The 22,264-nt window shown below is 32.2% G+C and overlaps 1 protein-coding gene across 1 annotated transcript in view; it reads left to right on the top strand.

Moving 5' to 3' along the window:
* LOC126887139 (cytoplasmic aconitate hydratase-like) overlaps window positions 1-22,264 on the top strand; it is a 181,180-nt gene that overhangs the window by 46,840 nt on the left and 112,076 nt on the right. The window contains exons 4-6 of the mRNA XM_050654501.1: window positions 2,916-3,061; window positions 10,048-10,117; window positions 18,782-18,910. Coding sequence (XP_050510458.1) covers window positions 2,916-3,061; window positions 10,048-10,117; window positions 18,782-18,910 — 345 coding nt within the window. The remainder of the gene's footprint in view (window positions 1-2,915; window positions 3,062-10,047; window positions 10,118-18,781; window positions 18,911-22,264) is intronic.

The raw sequence follows: 22,264 nt of genomic DNA, 5'->3' as shown, positions 1-22,264 counted from the left end.
GTCGGAGGTTTTATTCATCTTCTATCCATCTCTTCCATTTCTTGCGGTCCTTTGCTAACTCTTTCATTTGTTGATGTGTTTTTCCTTTTTCCTGTCCAATTTCTATAATCTGATCGATCCATCTCTTCCTTGGCCTCCCTTTCCTTCTTTTACCATATCTTTTCGATTCCATCACCTGCTTTGGTAGTCTTCCCTGGTCCGTTCTGTTAATGTGTCCATACCATTTTAATTTTCTTTTTTGTATCTTGGTTATTATCGATTCCTGTTTCAGTCTTTGTCTAATATCTTCATTTCTTATTCTGTCCAATTTCGTTTTTCCTGCTATTTTTCTTAGCTGCTTCATCTCCGCTGCGTTTATTGTATTGTCTATTTTTGCATTGTTTACCCATGTCTCACTTGCATATATTAAAGTTGGCACAGAGATTCTTCCCCTTGCTTCTTTCTTCTTTTGCCTTTATTCTTATTTTTCCTTGTATATCCCTCTCCTTCTTGCTCATGTCCTCGTTAATATATATTTTTCCTTGTCTGTACCCTCTTAGTTTGATTTTATTCTTCATGACATTATATTTTTCAGACTCGTTGCTTAGCTTGATCAAACAGGTTTTACTGCCTAACTTTTTAGCATGTGCTACTGTTACTTGCACTCCTAGCTCGTTATTTAGGAAAGTTTTCATTTCCTCTTTTAGAATGCTGTGTTCATCCGTCTTGACATTAAGGCCTTGGATTACGATGTTATTTCTCCTTTCTTTGTTTTCTAATTTGTCTAATCTATTATTTATCAGGTTTATATGATTTTTCAGTATCTTGTTTTCTTCTTTAATTAATTCATTCTCTTTCACTATTTCCTTCATCTCATTAAAATACTGCTTATTGACCTTCTTTATATCTTTTATTTGATGCACAGCTTGTAGCATCTCCAACAACGCCTCCATTTGTTTCTCCATTTTTATTTGAATGGGATCAGGTTAGGCATCCACCGCGTCTCGAGTGCAGTTCATAAGGCGTGAACCCTACTCAATTCAAGCTCACCCTTCCCTGTATTCCGAGCAGGCCGTGTCTACCTTCCTAAAACCTCAAAATATTTTCTCTATTTTTGATGTTGAATATCTCTTAGGCCGGCCCTGTTTTCTTTCCGTTTCCAAAAAATGTGGTTCTTATCAGTACTGTTGTCGCTTTTCTGCTTTTTATTTTGGCTCGGCTGACGGCGTTTATATTGTCTAAATTAATTAAATGTATTTAAATTAGTTCTACTTACAGTTTTTACCGCTTTTGTTTCCTACATGCAATCTATGCTATGGCACTTAACTACATAATCGGTCTAATGAATTAAAATACACTAATAACCTTCCAAAAATTGGATTTGAAGGAGCACTTTATCAATCGCTTTCCACTCGCAGGACCGTACCAATTTTTCGATTCATTTGCTTATGTTGGAAAATAAAAAAAGTTATGTGCTTTAACAACTAGCCATGTTTTTTATCAATAAATCCTCATAGTAGGGGAGGAAAGTATGCTAAATTTGCAGTTACTCGAGCGTTATGGGGACCTATTGGATTATGAAGAGTGGGTGCTAAAACCAAAAAAAAGTTAGGTAAAGTTTTCTAAAGTGTGGGACTTTCCATTTTTTTAATTTAATTTAATTTTCTATTTCCACCAATCGTTTTTTTTTCGATTATAGCGCCATTTATCCATAATTGGAAAAAATGTTGCAAATAAAAGTTGCTTATTTTTGCGTCAAGGATCCAAATCTGCAATAAAAATTGGGGGCTCCTATTTAAGATTTTAAAGTAACCTCCCACCTCCGTGGGGGTCGTGTTTGGTGCCATTCGGTAGATTTTTGAAAAATATTGAACAGGTGTATTTTGCAGTTTTACGATCTGATGTTCATTTCGCGAAATATCGCAGGGTTCGTATTTAAAATTTTTAATTTATCCCCCACCCCTCTCCGTGGGTTGTCAGGAGCTCCCACGGAGGTTGGGTGGGGGATTTAATTTAAAATCTTAAATAGGAGCCCCCAATTTTTATTGCAGATTTGGATTCTTTACGTAAAAATAAGCAAGTTTTATTCGACACATTTTTTCGAATTATGGATAGATAGCGCTATAATCGAAGAAAAATGATTGTTTCAAATGGAAAATTGAATTAAAAAATGAAAAGTCCCCCACTTTATGGAAAACTTAACTTAACCTTTTTCTGATCTTAGCACATACTCTTCACAATCCAATAGGTCCCCATAACTCTCGAGTAACTGCGAATTTCGTATACTTTTCTCACCTACTATGAGGATTTATTGATGAAAAACATGGATAGTTGTTAACGCACATAACTTTTTTATTATCTCACATAAGTAAATGAATCAAAAAGAAAAATGTTAAGAAAGCCTAATTCTACAATCAAGTATTAACTTTAATATTTTACATATGCTAGAATATTGCCACAGGGCTAGAATATTCCAAACTTTAAGAAAAAAACACAGTGAGATTGGTACACCCGGTATAAAATGATATTTACCTGTCTAGTAACAATATTATTACAACGATATTCTTAAATAATAAGGCTATAACATACTAAAAGAATCACTCAAATCGGACCACTGGTTTAGGAAATTCGACACATCAAACATGTCCCATTTATAAGGTGTTCGGCTAATTTTGCCTATGTGTGTAGATGTTGATATTGCGTGCTTTTGCAAATTATTTCTTATTAATTTGTTTACACGACAGTTAGATTTGTTTTCTATTCAGAGCACACGACGGGCTGTTCTGAAGATATCAAGAGATCGAAATACGCATAAACAGATGGTGGTGGTTACCTTCGTTTTACTCACAAATTGAGAACTAGAATTTGAAAAAAATTTGAATTGTTTGTCAGGAGAGTTTCTAGACACCCTGTATAATTGCTTATTCGGTTTCTAGGATCTTACCGGTGTACCCGCCGTAGTCGATTTCGCAGTTATGAGGGACAAAGTCAAGGAATTGGGAGGAGATCCTAAAAAAATTAATCCAAGATGTCCCGCTGATTTGGTTATTGATCATTCTATTCAGGTCGACTTTGTAAGATCGTAAGTATGTTTCTTTAAACAATATTTTTAGAAAATCTGCGATTTTTTTTTTCAAAATGAACAATTTATTCAAAAAATCGCACCAGCATGACGTTAAACTAGTCAAAACGTCAGGGCTTAATGTTTTGCGATGGTTTATTATTTTATTTGACGTTTTGACCTGTGCAGTGCAAATCTCCCAAATATAAGTTTTTGTTTTCAATCCTGTGGGATAAAATTAAACAAATCACTATTCCCAAATTATATGTATGTAATTATGTATATGTAATAGGTATAACAATAAATAATAAAGAAACTAAACAGATTATTCTACAATAAAATTAACATAAAAAAATGAACAAGTAGGAAAAAGAACATATTTTGAAAACTATTGTTTATATTTTAAGTCTTTCATTTTCAATAATCTCATTTTTTTCTTCAAAAGTATATATAAAAAAAATATAAAGGAGAATGACTTTTCAAGTATGTGGTTGATCGATTACGCAATACGCAGCAACACTCTTCCATGTTTAAATGCACGCACACTGTAATATGTAATAGGTACTAAACTAACGTTACCAAACCAAAAAATGGTATGTAGTAATACTGATATACACAGCGTGCCCACGCGCCGTCTCTAGAGCCTTCAAAATTTTCGGAAACGAGCTAGTCCCGACCGATAGCGAGGATCCTCCTGCGTTACCACAACCAAAAGTGGTAACAACGTATAATATAAAGTGCAACGGATTCGCATAATCTCTCCAATATTTTCGTGCGTCTAGTTGGCTATTTACTGAATTAGGTACTATTAACAAATATTTCTGTTGGTAAAAAATATAAATGGAATTATTTCATAGTAGTCATAAAAAAAATATTTACATTGCAAGATTTTTAACTGTTACCAATGGTAACAGTGGTTACATGGACGCTTCGCCAGTGGACCTCTGAGGAAAAGTGAAACCGAAACGTCAAATAAGGTAGTTTCAATTCTATGATTTTGGTTAATTATCATTATACAGTGCTAGCGGGTCTAGGACATTTCGCCGTCGCCGTTTCGCCGTCGCCATTTCGCCGTCGCCGTTTCGCCGTCGAGCCATTTCGCCGTCGCCGTTTCGCCGTCGAGCCATTTCGCCGTCGCTATTTCGTTGTTAGCATTCGTACTTATAATTTCGGGATGATCATTACTTGTATATAAATTTTGAATGGTTTTCTAACGATTATATACTATCACTTTTGCATAATGAAGTCTTTTATTTTTGATAGAGTAAAAACAATTGAAATTGAAATCCCTTTTCTCAATATTGTTTATTTCCGGGAATCTGATAATAGTCTAGCAACTTCAGTATTTTACTTACACTGACATTTAGTATAAAAAAAGTAAGTATGTTATCACGTTCTTGCGACATTTAGTATAAACAAAGTTAGTATGTTATCACGTTTTTGTAAACTTAACCAATGCCGGGATGGCGACGGCGAAACGGCCGACGGCGAACTGGCTCGACGGCGAAACGGCCGACGGCGAAGTGGCTCGACGGCGAAACGGCTACGGCGAAATGGCGACGGCGAAACGGCGACGGCGAAACGTCCCAGTCCGGTGCTAGCCAAGGGTCTCCTCCCCCTTTGTATCAATTGCACGGTTATACTTATAATAACGAAATTTGGAGGGAGCAAATAACCGGACGTAGGCTTAACTAGTCATAACAGGTGACGTAATAGTGATAGATGACGTTACAGAGCCGCTGTGACCTATAATTTTAAATGGGACCGATTTAATATCGGACGAATAATTTTGACGAAAATATTAATTTTGACGAATAAATTTAATAAATACTAAAATTATGAATGATAATTTTGTTGCAAAACGAAAACTAGAGACGTCTTATATTTCAATTCATTCAGAGAGTGCCATAAACACCGTAACCGATTTCAAGCTCCTAAGCTATCATCAGATATATGACTGTCTTTGAATGAACTAAAACAAATCCGACTGCTAATGTCTGTCCCACCTTGACTTTACAGTACACGAACATATGACAATGCAATCCTTATGGGAGTTTTTAGCGCGGCGATGCCGATTTTCTTCAAAAGAATTTTCAATCGAACATTACCTAAAAATGCTAAATTAAAACTAACCCGTTACAGTCAGTAGCATTGTAGTAAAACAATATTTTTCATTGTTTTTTGTGAGTGATAGTCATTTTCGAAAAGTAATCAGCAATTTTATAATCGATATGCGTAATAACTTTTTTTGGTTAAGAATGTTAAAATATCCAATATTAAAAGTGGATGTTGTTCTATGGTTGTTAATTTATGTATTGACAGTGTAGACAGTTCTGAAGTAATGTCAAGAAAAATATAAAATATATTGTCAGACTTACTTAAAAAAAAAACAAAACAAAAAAAAACAAAGCAAAAAAACAAAACAAAAAAAAATATAAAAAGAATGCATTTATTTTAAATATTAAGATTAATAATTTTATTTGTAAAATGTATACACTATGCGTTCTTGATAAACATTATATTTATAATATTTATTAACATAGTATGTACATTAGCTGTAATAAGTATGTAAAATAAGACGTACAAAATTGTAATATTATTATAATAACCATGTTTCACTAATTGGCAATATCTTTAATACATTTACTTTTGATTGAGACTGGCTGAATACTATAGTCCAAGCCAAAAAAAGTTTAAGTAAAGTTTAATATTGTCCTACAGTTAAGGATAAATAAATTGTAATTGTTGATGGTCAGTTCACCTAAATTAAATTATAACAAAGAATATCAAATAAACTTATAATTATTACTCATAACATTGTATTGAGTAACTGATTGCTTATTTGGAAAATTTGGATCCTAATTGCAGTTTATTGTTATTCTTAAGGGGGGGTATGGTTTGAAATCAACATATCAAGCACATTTTTGTGAATTTGTTTCGAAGCTATGGTACAATTATTTTATTTTTAAATTAAATAAATATATTAAGTACAATTCAAAGAATATTTAAAAGAAAATCAATCCAAAATATTGAAAAATTAGCAATTGTTGACAAATTTTGACAGGCAGCTGAAAAAAAAATGGATTTTGCGGTGGACATCAGAACTCGTCACTGAATCATACGAAACAAAAAATTCAAAAAGATTTAATTAGCTTATGAGTTTCACGAGGTAACAACTTCGAGTTTTTTTATTTTTATTGATTTTTGAATTTTTGGTATCACTCAAAAGTCAAAATTTTTGTGAAAATCAAGAGATTTATTATTGTTGAACAAAAAATAAGCACAAAACGAAAAATATTTTGACGTTGTTACCTCATGAAATGTCTAAAGAAAATCTATGCAAAATTTCAGGCAGATCGGTCAAGTAGTTTTTCAGTTACAATGTCCACCGCTTTGGAAAAGCAGTTTTGAGAAAATAGCGTTTAAAGGTTTGACAACTGCATCTTCATCTTCTTATTTGTCTGTCAAATCGTAAAGTGATACACGTTGGAATATATTTTTTTAATCACGGAGTAATCTACAAATGAAAAGGCGAACAGTTGTTTAACGTTTCTTACGACGCTCAATTGTGCTGGCGCGAAGCCGCGGCAAAGCGACTCGAAGGTAGAGATATTCAACATGCTGTATCTCTGGTAATTTTACTCCAATCCATCGGAAATTTTCAGAGAGTATTGTTGAAAGTATGCACTTTTATTTAAAATAAAAAATAAAAAAATTAAATATTTCAAACCATTCTCCCCCCCCCCCTTTAACTGATTTCCAACCTGAAATTAATGTCATTTTAATGTGTTTTCACCCTCATTAAAATTTAGTATAAATTTTAAACTTAAAATTAATTTTAGTTAGTTCATTTGATTCGTTGAAGTTCATTAATTGTTAGTTAGTTCAGTTGTTTTTCGAAAAAAAAATGTTTTTGAACCCCTGACAGCCACAAAATGTCAATAATATTAATTCCTAAGTTATCCTATAGAAAAAAGTATATTTGCTTAAAACCTGTTTCTGATAAAATTTGGCATCACTGTTGGTCATAAGAACCTGTACTGTAAAGTCAAGGTGGGACACACTATGATACCGAATTACAACAAAATAATACGATACGGGTGCCGTGGTACGATCTGCTTACAACAATCGAAAGTTTTACTTCAATAAAATTAAAAATAATATTAAAAGACAACTTTTATTGAGACCAAGTTACTGGTAACGCCTTGGTTTCTATAATTTGCAAATCATACGAATGTTGAGGAAAGAAGGTTAGGGGAGATCTATGAATTGTATCTCGCTTCCTGCCTGCTCAGCGTGGCAAAGATTCCAACGAAAACTTGGTCCTGCATACTCTGTTAGGAGTAAACTAATAGAAATAAATGATAATTTTGTTGCAAAACGAAAACTAGAGACGTCTTATTTTTCAATTCATTCAGAGAGTGCCATACATTTCTTTATTAGTATTGAAACTCCCCTGCTTGCTCGTCGTTCTTTCGATCCTCCGCTATACAGGGTGAGGCAGATAAAGGGCCTATTAGAAATATCTCGAGAACTAAAAGTAAGAAAATCATGAAAATTGGAATATAGGGGTTTTGAGATGTGAACTATTTAATGAAAATATTTTGGATTCTTTGCTACTTCCGGTTATACCGGAAGTTGATTGTAACTTCGTTTTTTTTAATGGAACACCGTGTATATTTTTACATTTTTGGATTCTCCTCGATTTCTTCTTTCTTAAAATATAAAGTTTTGTAATATTATACAGGGTAGGTTAAAAGATAATTACGTTTTCTTATTAATTTCGTAGCAACATTCGCACCCTGTAGGATTGTAGCAGTGTGACATAATAAACTATATTTATGTTCAAATGATTTTTAATATAGTCTACTATTGTTAGGAATTATTGGTATAGTTAAATTTTTCATTTTAGTATACAGGGTTGGTCGAAACTCGGAATGAGTATTTTCTGAGTTTTCTTATTTGGAACACTCTGTATTTTAATATTGTAATAGAATGTTATTTTATGGTACTTTTTAATTTCTTAAGCATTCCCTATATCTAACTGCTTTAATTTGTGAGCTATTGGTGATTCAAATCAAACATTAATTGCAACACAAAATATGTGAAATTGTATTAGGTTGGCCGTGAAAATATTCAATCACAAATAATTTTTTTGGAAATAAATACATATTAATCTAGACTGATACTTAAAATTGCCAATAATGGTTGAGCTATCAAAATACCATCGAAGTTAAGAATATTGGTGCGATTAACAATTAAGCACAAATTAAAGCAGTTAGGTATAGGGAATGCTTAAGAAGTAAAAAAGTACCATGAAATATCATTTCATTACAATACTAAAATATAGGGTGTTCCATTTAAGAAAACTCAGAAAATACTCATTCCGAGTTTCGACCCACCCTGTATACTAAAATTAAAAATTTAGCTATACTAATAATTGTTAACAATAATAGACTGTATTAGAAATCATTTGAACATAAATAGAGTTTATTATGTCAAAATACTACAATCCTACAGGGTGTGAATATTGCTACGAAATTAATAAAAAAAAACGTAATTATCTTTTAACCTACCCTGTATAATGTTACAAAACCTTATATTTTAAGAAAGAAGAAATCGAGGAGAATCCAAAAATGTAAAAATATACAGGGTGTCCTACTTAAAAACACGAAGTTATAAGCAACTTCCGGTATAACCGGAAGTACCAAATAGATGAAAATATTTTCATTAAATAGATCAGTCTTCAAAATCCCCTTATTCCAATTTTCATAATTCAGTTGCCTTTAGTTCTCGAGATATTTCTAATAGGCCCTTTATCTGCCTCACCCTATATACAGGCAAGTGATCACCTACTATTTCTGATCCACTACCTTTCTTTTTTGTTTCTGTGAGAACCAATACATTAAATTTGAGATGTTGCATATCCTTTACACGTTCGAGTTTTTACTGATTCACTGTATATTCCATGTTCCAAAATGTGTTTTTGTTGCCGATTTTGTTTGTTGTTTATTCTGTACCTTGTTCCGACACTTATTTAGTTTTTGTGAGGTATGGATTACTGGTCCATCTTTTCAGTGCCCACCCTGCAAGGACAGGTGATTTTGTTCAGGGTCTTCTTCCCTCTAGATTAATTATTGTCAAGACTATATAGCCCAGTTTAGTCTTCTATGTTTAAATATGTTCTCCGGCTCGTCCAGCCATTGCTACCTAATTATCTTCGCCTGCTTTTGGACACACTCATCCTCTGTAACCCTAGACAGGTCTGGTTTTTACCGTCTTGGTTTTTACGAGATTTTTATTTCTCTCCTTCCTTCTTTTTCCGGGGTTGGGATCGGGAACATAAAGGATACAAAGAAAATTATTCGCTTTTTATTTAATATTGTTCTGAAGCTATTTCTTTGTGGCATTTTTGTAATTAAATATTCTAATTGGGAAATAAGCCACAATTTAACTTGAAAAAATAATTTTATTAACGTTTCGACGTCCACTTCGGACGTCGTTGTCAAAATACAAAATATTAATAAGTTAAACAAAAATGTTGTTGCTTAGTAAAAAATTCTTGTAATATAATTTAATTTAATCTGACTCATTTATATCGGCAATTTTGATATATAAGTAGAAGACTTTAAAATGATATTGCCAATATTTATGAGTTGCGTTCCTGGGACGACTTTATTGAAAAATAGTTCATTCGATTACATGAAATCAATTTTAACTCAAGAATATCCGTCACAAAAAAATCATAGCATGTGATCTGTCTTTAAAAAGACAACCACATGCAACGGTGACAGTAAAATTCTCGTGTTAGTGATTCCATAGTAAATCACGAGGAAAAACCAGGAAAAATCCTCGTGATACTATCCCGACATTATAAGTATTTGGTCTTACATTTAGTTTACTCTCAAAACTAACACTGTGTATTACTCTCAAAATTACACTAAACTAAAGTGTAATAACTTTATATGTATGTTATTTTTATTTAATAATAATTACTATTTTTTTAGGGCTGATGCCTTAGAAAAAAATCAAGATCTGGAGTTTGAACGAAACCATGAAAGATTTACATTTTTAAAGGTAAGTCGTTTACTCTCACACTTTTTAATTTACTCTAGAAACCTATTTACAATTTTTACCAATTAAGTTCATTAATAAATATGATAGTGTACTCATACATGTAAAAAAAATGCATACTTAGTTGAGAATTAAAAATTAAGTATCACGATGTGTCATATCGAGTTTAAACAGATCTACAATAGGCAGTAAACATTTTATGGTACTATAAATAATAATTAGGTGATTCAGTTTAGTGAAAACCATTGCATTTTGTTACTTATTGCGTTTTTTAATACTTTCATTATTCACGTTTGACACTTTATCGTGCTGAGAGTAAAATGGTGGTTTAGTTTGGACTTAAGCATATTAAGAATATATTTAAAATAAAATTTATCTCAAACAGGAAACAAACAAGTTGCGTGTGATTGTCTCACAGAATATTAAAGGTGCCATGTTAGCATAGTACTAGTGGTTTATCTTTATTTCTATGTATAATAAACTTTAGGTTGTTTATTTGATTTCTCACTGAATAGTTTCGAAAAGTGGAAACTTTATAAAATAAAACTAAAAGGAGAGCCAGCTAATCCAGGGGTGAAATTAAAGACAAATGCCATTTTATTAAAGACTATATGCGGATAAAGATCGATAGAGAGCAACAACGATATAGTTGTTCCATTTTATCTTTGCCCGTGGCAAGATTTCAATACGGCCAAGTATCACACGTATATTTGACAAACTGTACTGGCAAACAATAAATGACATGGTTGCGCAACATCAAGGACAGGACTATACCTCCAAACCTTAATAAAAAAGCCCAAAATAGAGATGAATTTGCAAAACCTCTATTAGAGACAACTAAAGAAGAAGACAGCAATATTATTTGTTTTGTAGATAGCCCGATCAAAGAACAATCTGACCCAAAAAAAATAGGAAGGATGAAAATTTGGGAATAGATAGTTGAAATTGTCTATTATTATATAAGAAAAAGTTTACAATTCTACATCCCCTCCATTTTACAAAAATGGAGGGGAATACCCCCCCCCCCACCTCGAAGGTGAAAAATATAAATTCAAAATTAGAGCTGAATTGGATAAAATGGCTGATTCTAAAAAACTTTTGCTCTATAGAGTTTTTTCGCTAAGTCAATACTTTTCGAGTTATTTGCGAGTGAATACGTTCATTTTTAACAAAAAAAAACATGTTTTTGGACGGTTTTTCGGAGATGATTCAAAAAGTAAGTATTTTATTGAAAAAAATATTCTTAGCAAAAATATAGCTTATAAAAAATTCAAAAAAAAAATGGTGTGTGCATGAGGTCTGTAGACCGAGTAGAAGCAGGGTTGTAGATAATGAAAAGTAGGCATATCTAGGGCCTACGGTATACAAGGAAGGTAACAGGGCCAGTGCTATGCTTCAACCGCCTATTATTACCCCTGGTTTTACCCAAGGTACTTATTTTATTCATGCTGAGTCGACCTTCAATTTTTTTAAAGTGTTTAAAAAAAGGTTTATTTTTGTTTTTTTTAAAAGCTTCTAACATTAAAAGTAATTGAGTTACGCTCAAAATATTGTTGGTCCCTTTTATTTTTTGGTAAAAAGTCGCGAGAATCACCCCCTAATTAGCATCACAAATAAATTTTATCATTACCACTTGACAAGTTACTTTGCTTATGTATTATTTTTATGATCTGTAAGTTTCATCGGTTCAAAGTACTTATTTTTGAAAAAAACTGTAGTTAAAAAGACTTGAACGAGCAACTAATCACGAGTTTAGGCAAATTTTGAACAGCCATACCATAACCAATTTTTGTCTAACAAGAAAACAAACAAATACTCTATGTCATACTATGTATAAGTTTTTAGTTTGTGAAAACTGTCATTATAGATAACAGTAGCAGTGCGTGAAGGGTTTAAAGTGTGCGTGAAGTAACAATGTATTTTAAATGGGATTTACTTTTTCGCACTGTTTTTGACACACTTTCATATAATCAAATATCCTTAACTTTCGCGTTGTCATGGTGATGACATAATGAGCAATACATTACAACAAATATTTTAACAGTTTTGTGGTTTGAAAGAAATTAGAATTTTTAAATGTCAAAGTTCTAAAAATTGTAGAATAAATGAATTCCAGTGACGAAGAGTTAGTTTTTTTATTTGTTTATCGTAGATAAAATATTGGATGAAACTGTGCGTGAAGTACTTTTTGCGAACTTACGCGATGTATAGCACTCGCTCCGTTGTCGCTCGTGCTCTAAACATCGCGTGAGTTCGCAAAAAGCATACTTCACGAACTGTTTCATAAATAACTATTTTTAAACACTTTAAAAAAGTTGTAATGAATTTTCTCCGAAAAGAGCTCCGTTTTTGGGTTATTTCAAATTGAAATATTCGATTTTAAATTTGACGAAGAAGAACCTACTTTTCATTAGCTACAACCCTGCTTCTACTCGGTCTACAGACCTCCTGCATACACCATTTTTTTCAATTTTTTATAAGCTATATTTTTGCTAAGAATATTTTTTTCGCTAAAATACTTACTTTTTGAGTTATCTGCGAAAAACCGTCCAAAAACATGTTTTTTTTGTTAAAAATGAATATATTCACTCGCAAATAACTCGAAAAGTATTAACTTAGTGAAAAAACTCTACAGAACCATAGTTACTTAGAATTGGTCATTTTATACAATTTCGGACTTATTTTGAACGTATATTTTTTTACCCCCGAGAAAATATTATTCACCCCGTATTTTCCAATTTTTGTAAAATGGAGGGCATGTAGAATTGTAAACTTTTTCTTATATAATAATAGACAATTTCAACTACCTATTCCCAACTTTTCATCCTTCCTTTTTTTTTGGAGGTTTTCGTAAAATGTTGTGTTCCCTGATAAGGCTAAGAAGTGTTCGGGGAATTGAGGAAAATTAATCACCGACGGTGGATTATGCGCTACTACCATACTTACTCATATAGTGCAAACAAGTAACTTTTTGAGCACTTAAAACGTCGAATTGATGTATCTACACTACTCAGCCTATATTTGTTTCAATGTGATCACCGACCATCAACAAAGAATTGCAGGTTCTACGGTACTGGTGCTTAAAGAACCGATTGGCATTAATTATTTTAAACAGAGTTTATTATTTATTACTTTACAAAAAATAGTAGTCGAAAAATTTATTAATATAGAAACGTATTATAAGCAACGAGAAACCTAAAAATTTAAAAATCTAAAAGATTTCTTACGTCGGAAACAAATTCTGATTTTCACCTGTATCCCTTCTTCTTCTTTAAGTACCGTGCCCAAATTTTTAGGCGTGGGTAGCTTCCATAACAATTTGCCGATATCGTTCTCGATCTTGTGCGGCATGTAACAATTGATCTGCTGATAAGCCAGTCCATTGACGAAGGTTTCGGAGCCATGAATATTTCTTTCGACCAATTCCCCTTTTTCCGTCGATCTTTCCATTGAGTATTAACTGCAGCATCCTGTATCTGCTACCTCTCATTATATGCCCCAAGTTTTCTCTTTTTTATCATCTTCATTAAGTCACCTTCGCCTTAACCTACTCTGTTTAAGACTTCTCTGTTTGAAATGCGTTGAACCCAAGATATTCTGAGCATTCTACGATACGACCACATCTCAAAGGCTTCTAATTTGTTCATCATGTTAACCTTCATGATCCAGGTTTCACATCCATATAGTAATACAGGATACACATAACATTTTAGGAACTTGATTCTTAGTTGTAAGTTCAGCTGAGAGTTGCTCAGAATAGATCTAAGTTTCATAAATGCTCCTCTTGCAATTTCTATACGAGTTTTAATTTCTTCATCCGGATTTAGTGTCTCGTTTATCCAACATCCTAGGTATTTAAAATGGTTAACTTTTGTTATTGATTCATCATTGACAATTAGTTGCATAGGGCCGACGTCTTATTTACTAACCACAAGTAACTTTGTCTTTGTTGCATTTATGTTAAGTCCGTTATTGGAGCATTCTCTAGTGACTCGATCTATAAGGAATTGAAGATCTTCGATATTTTCAGCCATGATCGCGGTGTCGTCTGCATATCTGATGTTGTTAATAGTTTCTCCCCCGATTCGAACTCCACATTGTCCTTCTAAAGCTTCATTAAAAATTATTTCTGAGTATACGTTAAACAAAGTTGGGGATAACACACAACCCTGTCTGACACCTCTTTGAATGCAAATTTTGTCTGTTTCTTTGCCGTCTACCAGAATAGAAGCTTCTTGATTCCAATATAGATGTTGTAAAAGTCTCAGATCTTTATCGTCTATTCCAATCATTTCTAGATATTCAAACAACCTATCATGTTGAACTCTATCAAACGCCTTCTCAAAATCTATAAAGCAGACGTAAATTGGTTTCTGTACTTCCCATGATCGGTGAAGTAATGTTAACATTGAGAACAAAGCTTCCCTTGTTCCCAATCCTTCTCTGAAACCGAATTGTTTGTTTCCCATTGTCTCTTCACATTTCTGCTTGATTCTATTAAGAATTATCTTAAGAAGTAGCTTGAGAGAGTGGCTCATGAGACTAATTAGTCTAAAGTCTTTACATGATGATGTATTAGGCTTTTTTGGGAGTGGAATAAATGTAGACTCTAACCATATCTGTGGCATCATGCCAGTCTCGTATATATGGTTATAAATGTTTGTTAGTTGTGAGACATTGTCGTCATCCAGAAGTTTGAGCCAGTCTGATGGTATTTGGTCAGGGCCTGGAGATTTCCCATTTTTGCTCTGTTTGATGGCTTTCTCTACTTCCGCTTTTAAAATACTAGGACCAGTATTCGTATACTTTGTGGTGTTAAGTGGTGGCCTCGTATCCAGGAAGAGCTCTTTTATATAGTTAGTCCATTCTTCCTTTTTTTCATCCAAGTCGAGAATTATTTTACCTTTGGAGTTTCCTATAAAGTGAGGAGTTCTTTTTCTCTGAGTGTAGGTAATTTCTTTAAGCTTTTTATGTATATTAAACTCGTCATGTTTTCTTTGTAGTTCTTCCATTTCACGACATCTTTGTTCCATCCAGTCCTCTTTTGCTCGCTTAACCTCGTACCTGTACCCCATCGTTTTATAATTTGCAAGGAAGAAAGATGATAAATGAATAGACGTGGGGAATCTATAATATACATTCCACAACACGTCAATTTATCTAGTAGATATCAAACGAATTTTGATTCATAGGTCTCAATTCGTGAGTAAGAACGAAGGTAAATAAAGACAGGATTTAATTTTATATACCTGTTTATATTTCGACGTCTTGATCTCTTCAGAACAGTCCGTGGTGTGCTGAAATCAAATCACATGACAAGGCAGTTGAATTTGTTTTCAATTCATACCACACCACGGGCTGTTCTGAAGAGATCAAGACGTCGAAATATAAACAGATGGTGGTGGTCTCTGAAATGAAATTAAATCTTAACTGTCTTTATTTACCTTCTTTTTACTCACGAATTGCGTACTAGGAATTAAAATCCGTTTAATCATTACCTAGATAAATTGAGTGTTCTCGAATGGATATCCCAGATTCCCCATGTCTATCCATTTATTGCCATTTTTTTTTTATTGCAAACTAGCTGACCCGGCAGACTTCGTACTGCCTCAATAAATAAAAACAAACTTTTATATAAAATAAACTTAAAATAAACAAAAGGAATTCGCAATTAATAAACAAAAAATGCTCGATGTGAATGAGGTTTTATTATTATTTTTAATTAATTACACGACGTGATGTTTGAAGTAATAAAGTTTAGTTAGAAGTAACAAAATAAAGTTTGTAATGCAACAGTTACAATCTTAAATTTGTTTATCTTATAAGGGAGCGTTCAAGTATTACGTAACGCGATTTTTGAAGATTTTTGACCCCCCCCCTCCCCCCCTACGCAACGCACTGTAATGGGCGTTTAACTATTACGTAACGCAACTTTTGAAGATTTTTGACCCCCCCCCCCCCCAACCTGCGTTACGTAATACTTGAACGGTCCCTAATGAATATAACAGCTTTATTTTATCTACATTCAAAACAACCCTGTATTTATGATTGGGTTCGGGGTGGATCCAACTCTATACGTGTTGATTAAATAAAATTAAATTAAATTAAAATTAAATAACATTAAATAAAATGAAATAAAATTAAATAGAATTAACCTTTAACTACCCGCGCATCAAGTTATAACATAACTACACGCGTGGCGTACTTTATACGCCACAAGAAAATACAAAATAACAGCGGATTTGTTTATTTTTTTTTTGAAAAAATACGCTTAGTTGTTTGTTATAAAACTTATTTGGCATCAGTGAATACTTAAAGTTCCTTCTCAGTAAGCCAATTGGGATTTATAACTGGAATTACGGAATAACTGGATTCCATGATAAATAAAATTGCTAATAAAAAATTTTTTGAAATGTGATTTTTTACGGGAGAAAAAGTATTGTTTATAAAGAAAAATATATTTTGTGCCATGATGACTAAAAAACAATTGAAATATGTACTTATATTACTACTTATATTAATATAATCGTGGCGCATATTGTGCACCACCGGAAACAACAAATAATAAACTGTAAATTACGATCTTCCCAGAACGCCGATTATAACGAAACTAAAACCAAATTGTAAAGCACATTCTACTGATAGGTTAGAGACATAAACAAGGTCAAAAATTAAATTTTTAAATATATTTGCAGTAGAATTCTTATATCTGGCGTACAAAATACGCCAGCGCGTGTAGTTAAAGGTTAAATAAAATTTCATAAAACTAAACAAAATTAAATAAAAAAGTAAATCAAGTACATTAAAATTAAATGGAATTGAATAAAAGTAAATAAAAATAAATAAAACTGAATAAAATTAAATAAAATTAATGAAATTAGATAAAAATAAATAAAATTAAATCTTCTTCTTTAAGTAGCGTGCCCAGATTTTTAGGCGTGGGTAGCTTCCATAACAATTTGCCGATATCGTTATCGATCTTGTGCGGCATGTAACAATTGATCTGCTGATAAGCCAGTCCATTGACGAAGGTTTCGGAGCCATGAATATTTCTTTCGACCAATTCCTCTTTTTCCGTCGATCTTTCCATTGAGTATTAACTGCAGCATCCTGTATCTGCTACCTCTCATTATATGCCCCAGATATTCAAGTTTTCTCTTTTTTATCATCTTCATTAAGTCACCTTCGCCTTGACCTACTCTGTTTAAGACTTCTCTGTGTTTGAAATGCGTTGAACCCAAGATATTCTGAGCATTCTACGATACGACCACATCTCAAAGTCTTCTAATTTGTTCATCATGTTAACCTTCATGATCCAGGTTTCACATCCATATAGTAATACATTAAAATTAAATACAAATAAATAAAGTCATATTAATTTAAATACAATCAAATAAAGTTAAAAAAATTAAATAAAAATAATAAATAAATTAAAAAAAAATAAATTAAAATAAAAGTGAATAGAGTGTAATAAAAATAAATAAAATTTAATAAAATGAAATAAAATAAAAAAATAAATGAAATTAAAAAATGAAATAAAATAAACGAAAATAAATAAAATACTTAAATAAAATTAAACAAAATTAATTAAAATTTTTCTCCTACTTACGGTTCGTCAGAAAAGTTCCGTTTAGAGATATTTTTGAAAATTTCGCAAAATTAAAAAAATCATATTTTGCCCAATGTGAGTCCCAAAGTTAAACTGTTCCACTTCTCTTCTATGAAATTTGTCGCTCGTTCTTCTTCTGTCCTCAGAATATTTCTACAGCTTGAGATATTGTATTTTGGACACCGATTGCGCTAGAGAAAAAATTTTAGTACGGTTCTGCTCGGAATTCAGCAAGGAGTCTAGCTACTTAATTTCGTATTTTTCACGTCATTATTGTGAGAGTTATGGCGTCATCGGCAACCCCCTTGTGACGTACGGGTATGAAAAATAGATAACAACCTATTCTCAGTTCTGCCGAATATAGGCGTAAAATTTCATAAAAATCGGTCTAACCGTTTCGGAGGAGTATGGCAACATACGCTGTGAAAAGAGCATTTTATACATGTAGACGTAAAAATTTTGGTGGCTACTAAAATGACTATATAAAACTGTATAAATCTTCCCTGAACTTCTACAAATAATTCAACATCAAAATTAGCCAAATCAGTCCAGCCATTCTTGAATTTTAGCGATACACATGAAGAGTAATTGATTTTTATATAAGTATATATAAGATTATGGAAGGATGGGATACAGGTGAAAATCAGAATTTGTTTCCGACTTAAGAAATCTTTCAGAATTTTAAATCTTTAGGTTTCTCGTTGCTTCTGATAGATGTCGTTACTGCGTCCATTTGCAAATTAATTCTTATTAATTTGCTTACATGACAGTTGGATTTGTTTTCTTACTTTCCTTACTTTATCGTGTCAGGCTGGTCCGGTGTTGGAAGGATTAGCCGTCTACTAGTAGACGTTTCCAGGGGACGCCGTCAATAGTGTTTACTGTTTTGTAGTTGATGTGGCACTATTGATCTCGTGTAGGCTCCTTATTCATTCAAGATCAGATCAAGAGAAATGTGCATTAACAGATGGCCGTGGTCACTAAAACTAAATTAAATCTTAACTGTCTTAATTTAAATGTATTATAATTTATGACGTAATTTTGTATTTTCTTTTTAGTGGGGTGCAAAAGCCTTCGATAACATGCTCATCGTTCCACCGGGTAGCGGTATCGTCCATCAGGTCAACTTGGAGTATTTAGCCAGGGTTGTTTTTACTGAAAATTCCCTTTTATATCCTGATACTGTGGTAAGTAATATACTTTCATCAATTACCCGATAATGAAACATTGTATAATGAGCAAATCTAAAATTTAAATTCAAAGGGCCTAGCCGGGTAAGATGATGAAAAATGCCCCCAACTCGATACGAATTCTATATAGGTCACCGTTTAGCACATATAGAGAAACTAACTTTCTGAAATTTTTAGCCCCCTAGGTGGTCACGTGACCCACCTAGAGCCTAATTAGGCTTTTTGTTTTTATTTTTTATCTCAGCCGCATCGAGATCTAGCGAAAAACGTTAAATAAAAAGTTGTAGGTTTCAAAAAATTCTGTCCGAAAAAATGTTTTTTTTTTAATTTTTGGCGGGAAATTTAAATTTTGGGACGATTTTAAAATTTTAAATGTGTATAAAAAAATAACTAAGACATTCATTTTCACTAAAAAAAGTTTATAACGCGTATTTTTGCATATTGTATCACCCTGAATTTTTTCAGATTTTTAAAATTGGTGAAACGTACTTTTAAAAATAAAAAACCGCATTTTTTTGTTTTTTTTTTCGCTTTATGATACAATTTTATATATGGTGTTTAAAAAAAGGTAACACCGTCACTAGGATAGATAAAAAACTGAAAAACAGTTGGAGTTTGCTTAATAAAAAATCATTGTAATTCCATCCATTTTCAAGATAAAGGGCGTTGAAAAAAAACAAAATTTTACACATTTTTACGATTTTGTCGAAACTACTGGCAACATTGCAATAAAATTTGTCAGGTTTTAAGAGGTAGTTATTGTGCATTTTTTGACATACAATTAAGAATTTTATATTCATCATTGGCGCGCATACGGATAATAGTCTGAACTTTTTAAAGAAAAAAAAAATAGTACGCCACTGACACATTTCATATTAACAGTCATTTTTGAATTATTCGTTGCATTTGTGACAAAAAAACTATCTTCCCATTTTTTCATACGACGCGCCGTTTTCATGCAAAAAATAAAATATCTTAATGCTTCCAAAGTATTGGAATTAAGTTTTTATGAATGTACGCATTAACCAGTATACGCTCTGAGCTTCGCTGGTGTCGCTCCTAGCGGTTACTAATTCAACTTTTACCGGTAATTTTTAAATTTATTATTTAATTGTTATCGCTTAATATTTACAACGCAAAAAAGTAATTAAATTGTAATCGATTTTTTTAAGATTTTTCTAATCATTTTGACGTTCTATTGATAACATATCAATTTCTTACTTCGGATACTTTGACAATAATCGTGTAGATGGCGCTAAGATTATAATAGATTATTTATAATTAGATATTACGGAACATTAAAAAAACTTAAATTCAGTATTTAAAACGTAAGTATATTTAAGGTAAAAATATATACCACAGCTTTGACCAACTAATATTGTTTATAATTAATGTTTTTAATTTTAATTTTAAATTAATCACTTTGATATTTATGTCAAATTTCCGGTAAACGTTTACAAATTTGTCACTACTGGCGTTCGCGAATTTGTAAATATCCCCTCTACGTACGAGCTCACAGCGTATAATGTAGATTGTATAGAAACTTAATGGGCTATCCTAGGGTAAAAGTACGAAATTCATATACTTTTTTTGGGAATTTCTAAAAAAAGTTTTATAACAATTGTTTTGAAAATTTGCATGAGTATTTATCATAAAAAGAAGTACATGTAAAACAATTTTCATAAAAAAATATTAAAAATTAGACTGATTTATGCGCCATCTATTGGCATCGTGAAAATAAAAACATGGCCCCACTGCTGCAGTGATTGGGACTAATAGAGATCCTGAAATATAAAATTTCAAACTGATTATTGAAATATAAGTTATAGGTCTGGATCCCGCGTATGAAAAAAAAGTTGATTAATAGCAAGCTGAAAATTTGTTAATAGCTTAAGGGTGTCTATTCTGATAAACTTTGATATATGGGAACACTGGAACAGGGGCAGTTTTAATTGTGGAACAGGTTAAAAATTTGGAACGGTCAGACCACGAAAACGGCACATTTATTTTGTCCGACAGAACAGACTTAAACTCTCCGAACAGAGATTAAACTCTCATGCCAAAATCAGACTGCTATTTATCACCACATGGGCGTTTTAATGAGTGGAACATGTAGAATATGTCAAATGACAGGAATTATAGACAGGTGATAGATAGCAGTCTGATTTTTGCATGAGAGTTTAATCTCTGTTCGGAGAGTTTAAGTCTGTTCTGTCGGACAAAATAAATGTGCCGTTTTCGTGGTCCAGCCGTTCCAAATTTTTAACCTGTTCCACAATTAAAACTGCCCCTGTTCCAGTGTTCCCATATATCAAAGTTTATCCGACTAGACACCCTTAAGCTATTAACAAATTTTCAGCTTGCTATTAATCAACTTTTTTTTCATACGCGGGATCCAGACCTATTATTTCCTATACCATCAACTAGGATTTTCGAAAAATATTAAAATTTGGAAAAATGACGAAGTGTTGAAAATTTTTTTTAAAGTAGCTAAAACGTTTTCAGTTTCAAAAACCGCCAAATTGACATTTTTCATCCGATCCAAAAACCCCTAGTTAATGGTATAGAAAATATCTTATATTTCAGTAATAACTTTGAAATTTTATGTTTCTGGATCTCTATTAGTCCCAATCACTGCAGCAGTGAAGCTATGATTTTATTTTCACGGTGCCAGTAGATGGCGCATAAATCGTTTAATTTTCAATATTTTTTTATGAAAATTGTTTTACTTGTACTTTATTTTAGAAATTTCCAAAAAAGTATTTTAATTTCGTACTTTTACACTAGGATAGCCCCTTAACATAGTAGTTCGAATACGTTGTAAGGGTTAAGATATTTTATTTCTTGCATGAAAACGGCGCGTCGTATGAAAAAATGGGAAGATAGATTTTTTGTCACAAATGGAACGAGGAATTCAAAAATGATTGTTAATTTGAAATACGTCAGTGGCGTACTATCTTTTTTTCTTTAAAAAGTTCAGAGCATTACCCGTATGCGCGCCAATGATGAATATAAAATTCTTAATTGTATGTCAAAAAATGCACAATAACTACCTCTTAAAACCAGCCAAATTTTATTGCAATGTTGCCAGTAGTTTCGGCAAAATTGTAAAAAATGTGTAAAATTTTGTTTTTTTCAACGCCCTGTATCTTGAAAATGCTGGCATTTGTTTTTTAGTTTTTTATCTATCCTAGTGACTGTGTTACCTTTTTTTAAACACCATGTATAAAAATGTATCAAAAAACGAAAAAAAAAACAAAAAAATGCGGTTTTTAATTTTTAAAAGTACTTTTCACCAATTTTAAAAATGCGAAAAAATTCAGTGTGAAACATTATGCAAAAATGCACGTT

The sequence above is a fragment of the Diabrotica virgifera genome, chromosome 6, assembly GCF_917563875.1.
Source record: "Diabrotica virgifera virgifera chromosome 6, PGI_DIABVI_V3a".
In the NCBI taxonomy this organism is placed as follows: Eukaryota; Metazoa; Arthropoda; class Insecta; order Coleoptera; family Chrysomelidae; genus Diabrotica; species Diabrotica virgifera.
The sequence above is the reverse complement of the archived record's forward strand: the minus strand, read 5'-3'. Positions and strand labels throughout refer to the sequence as shown.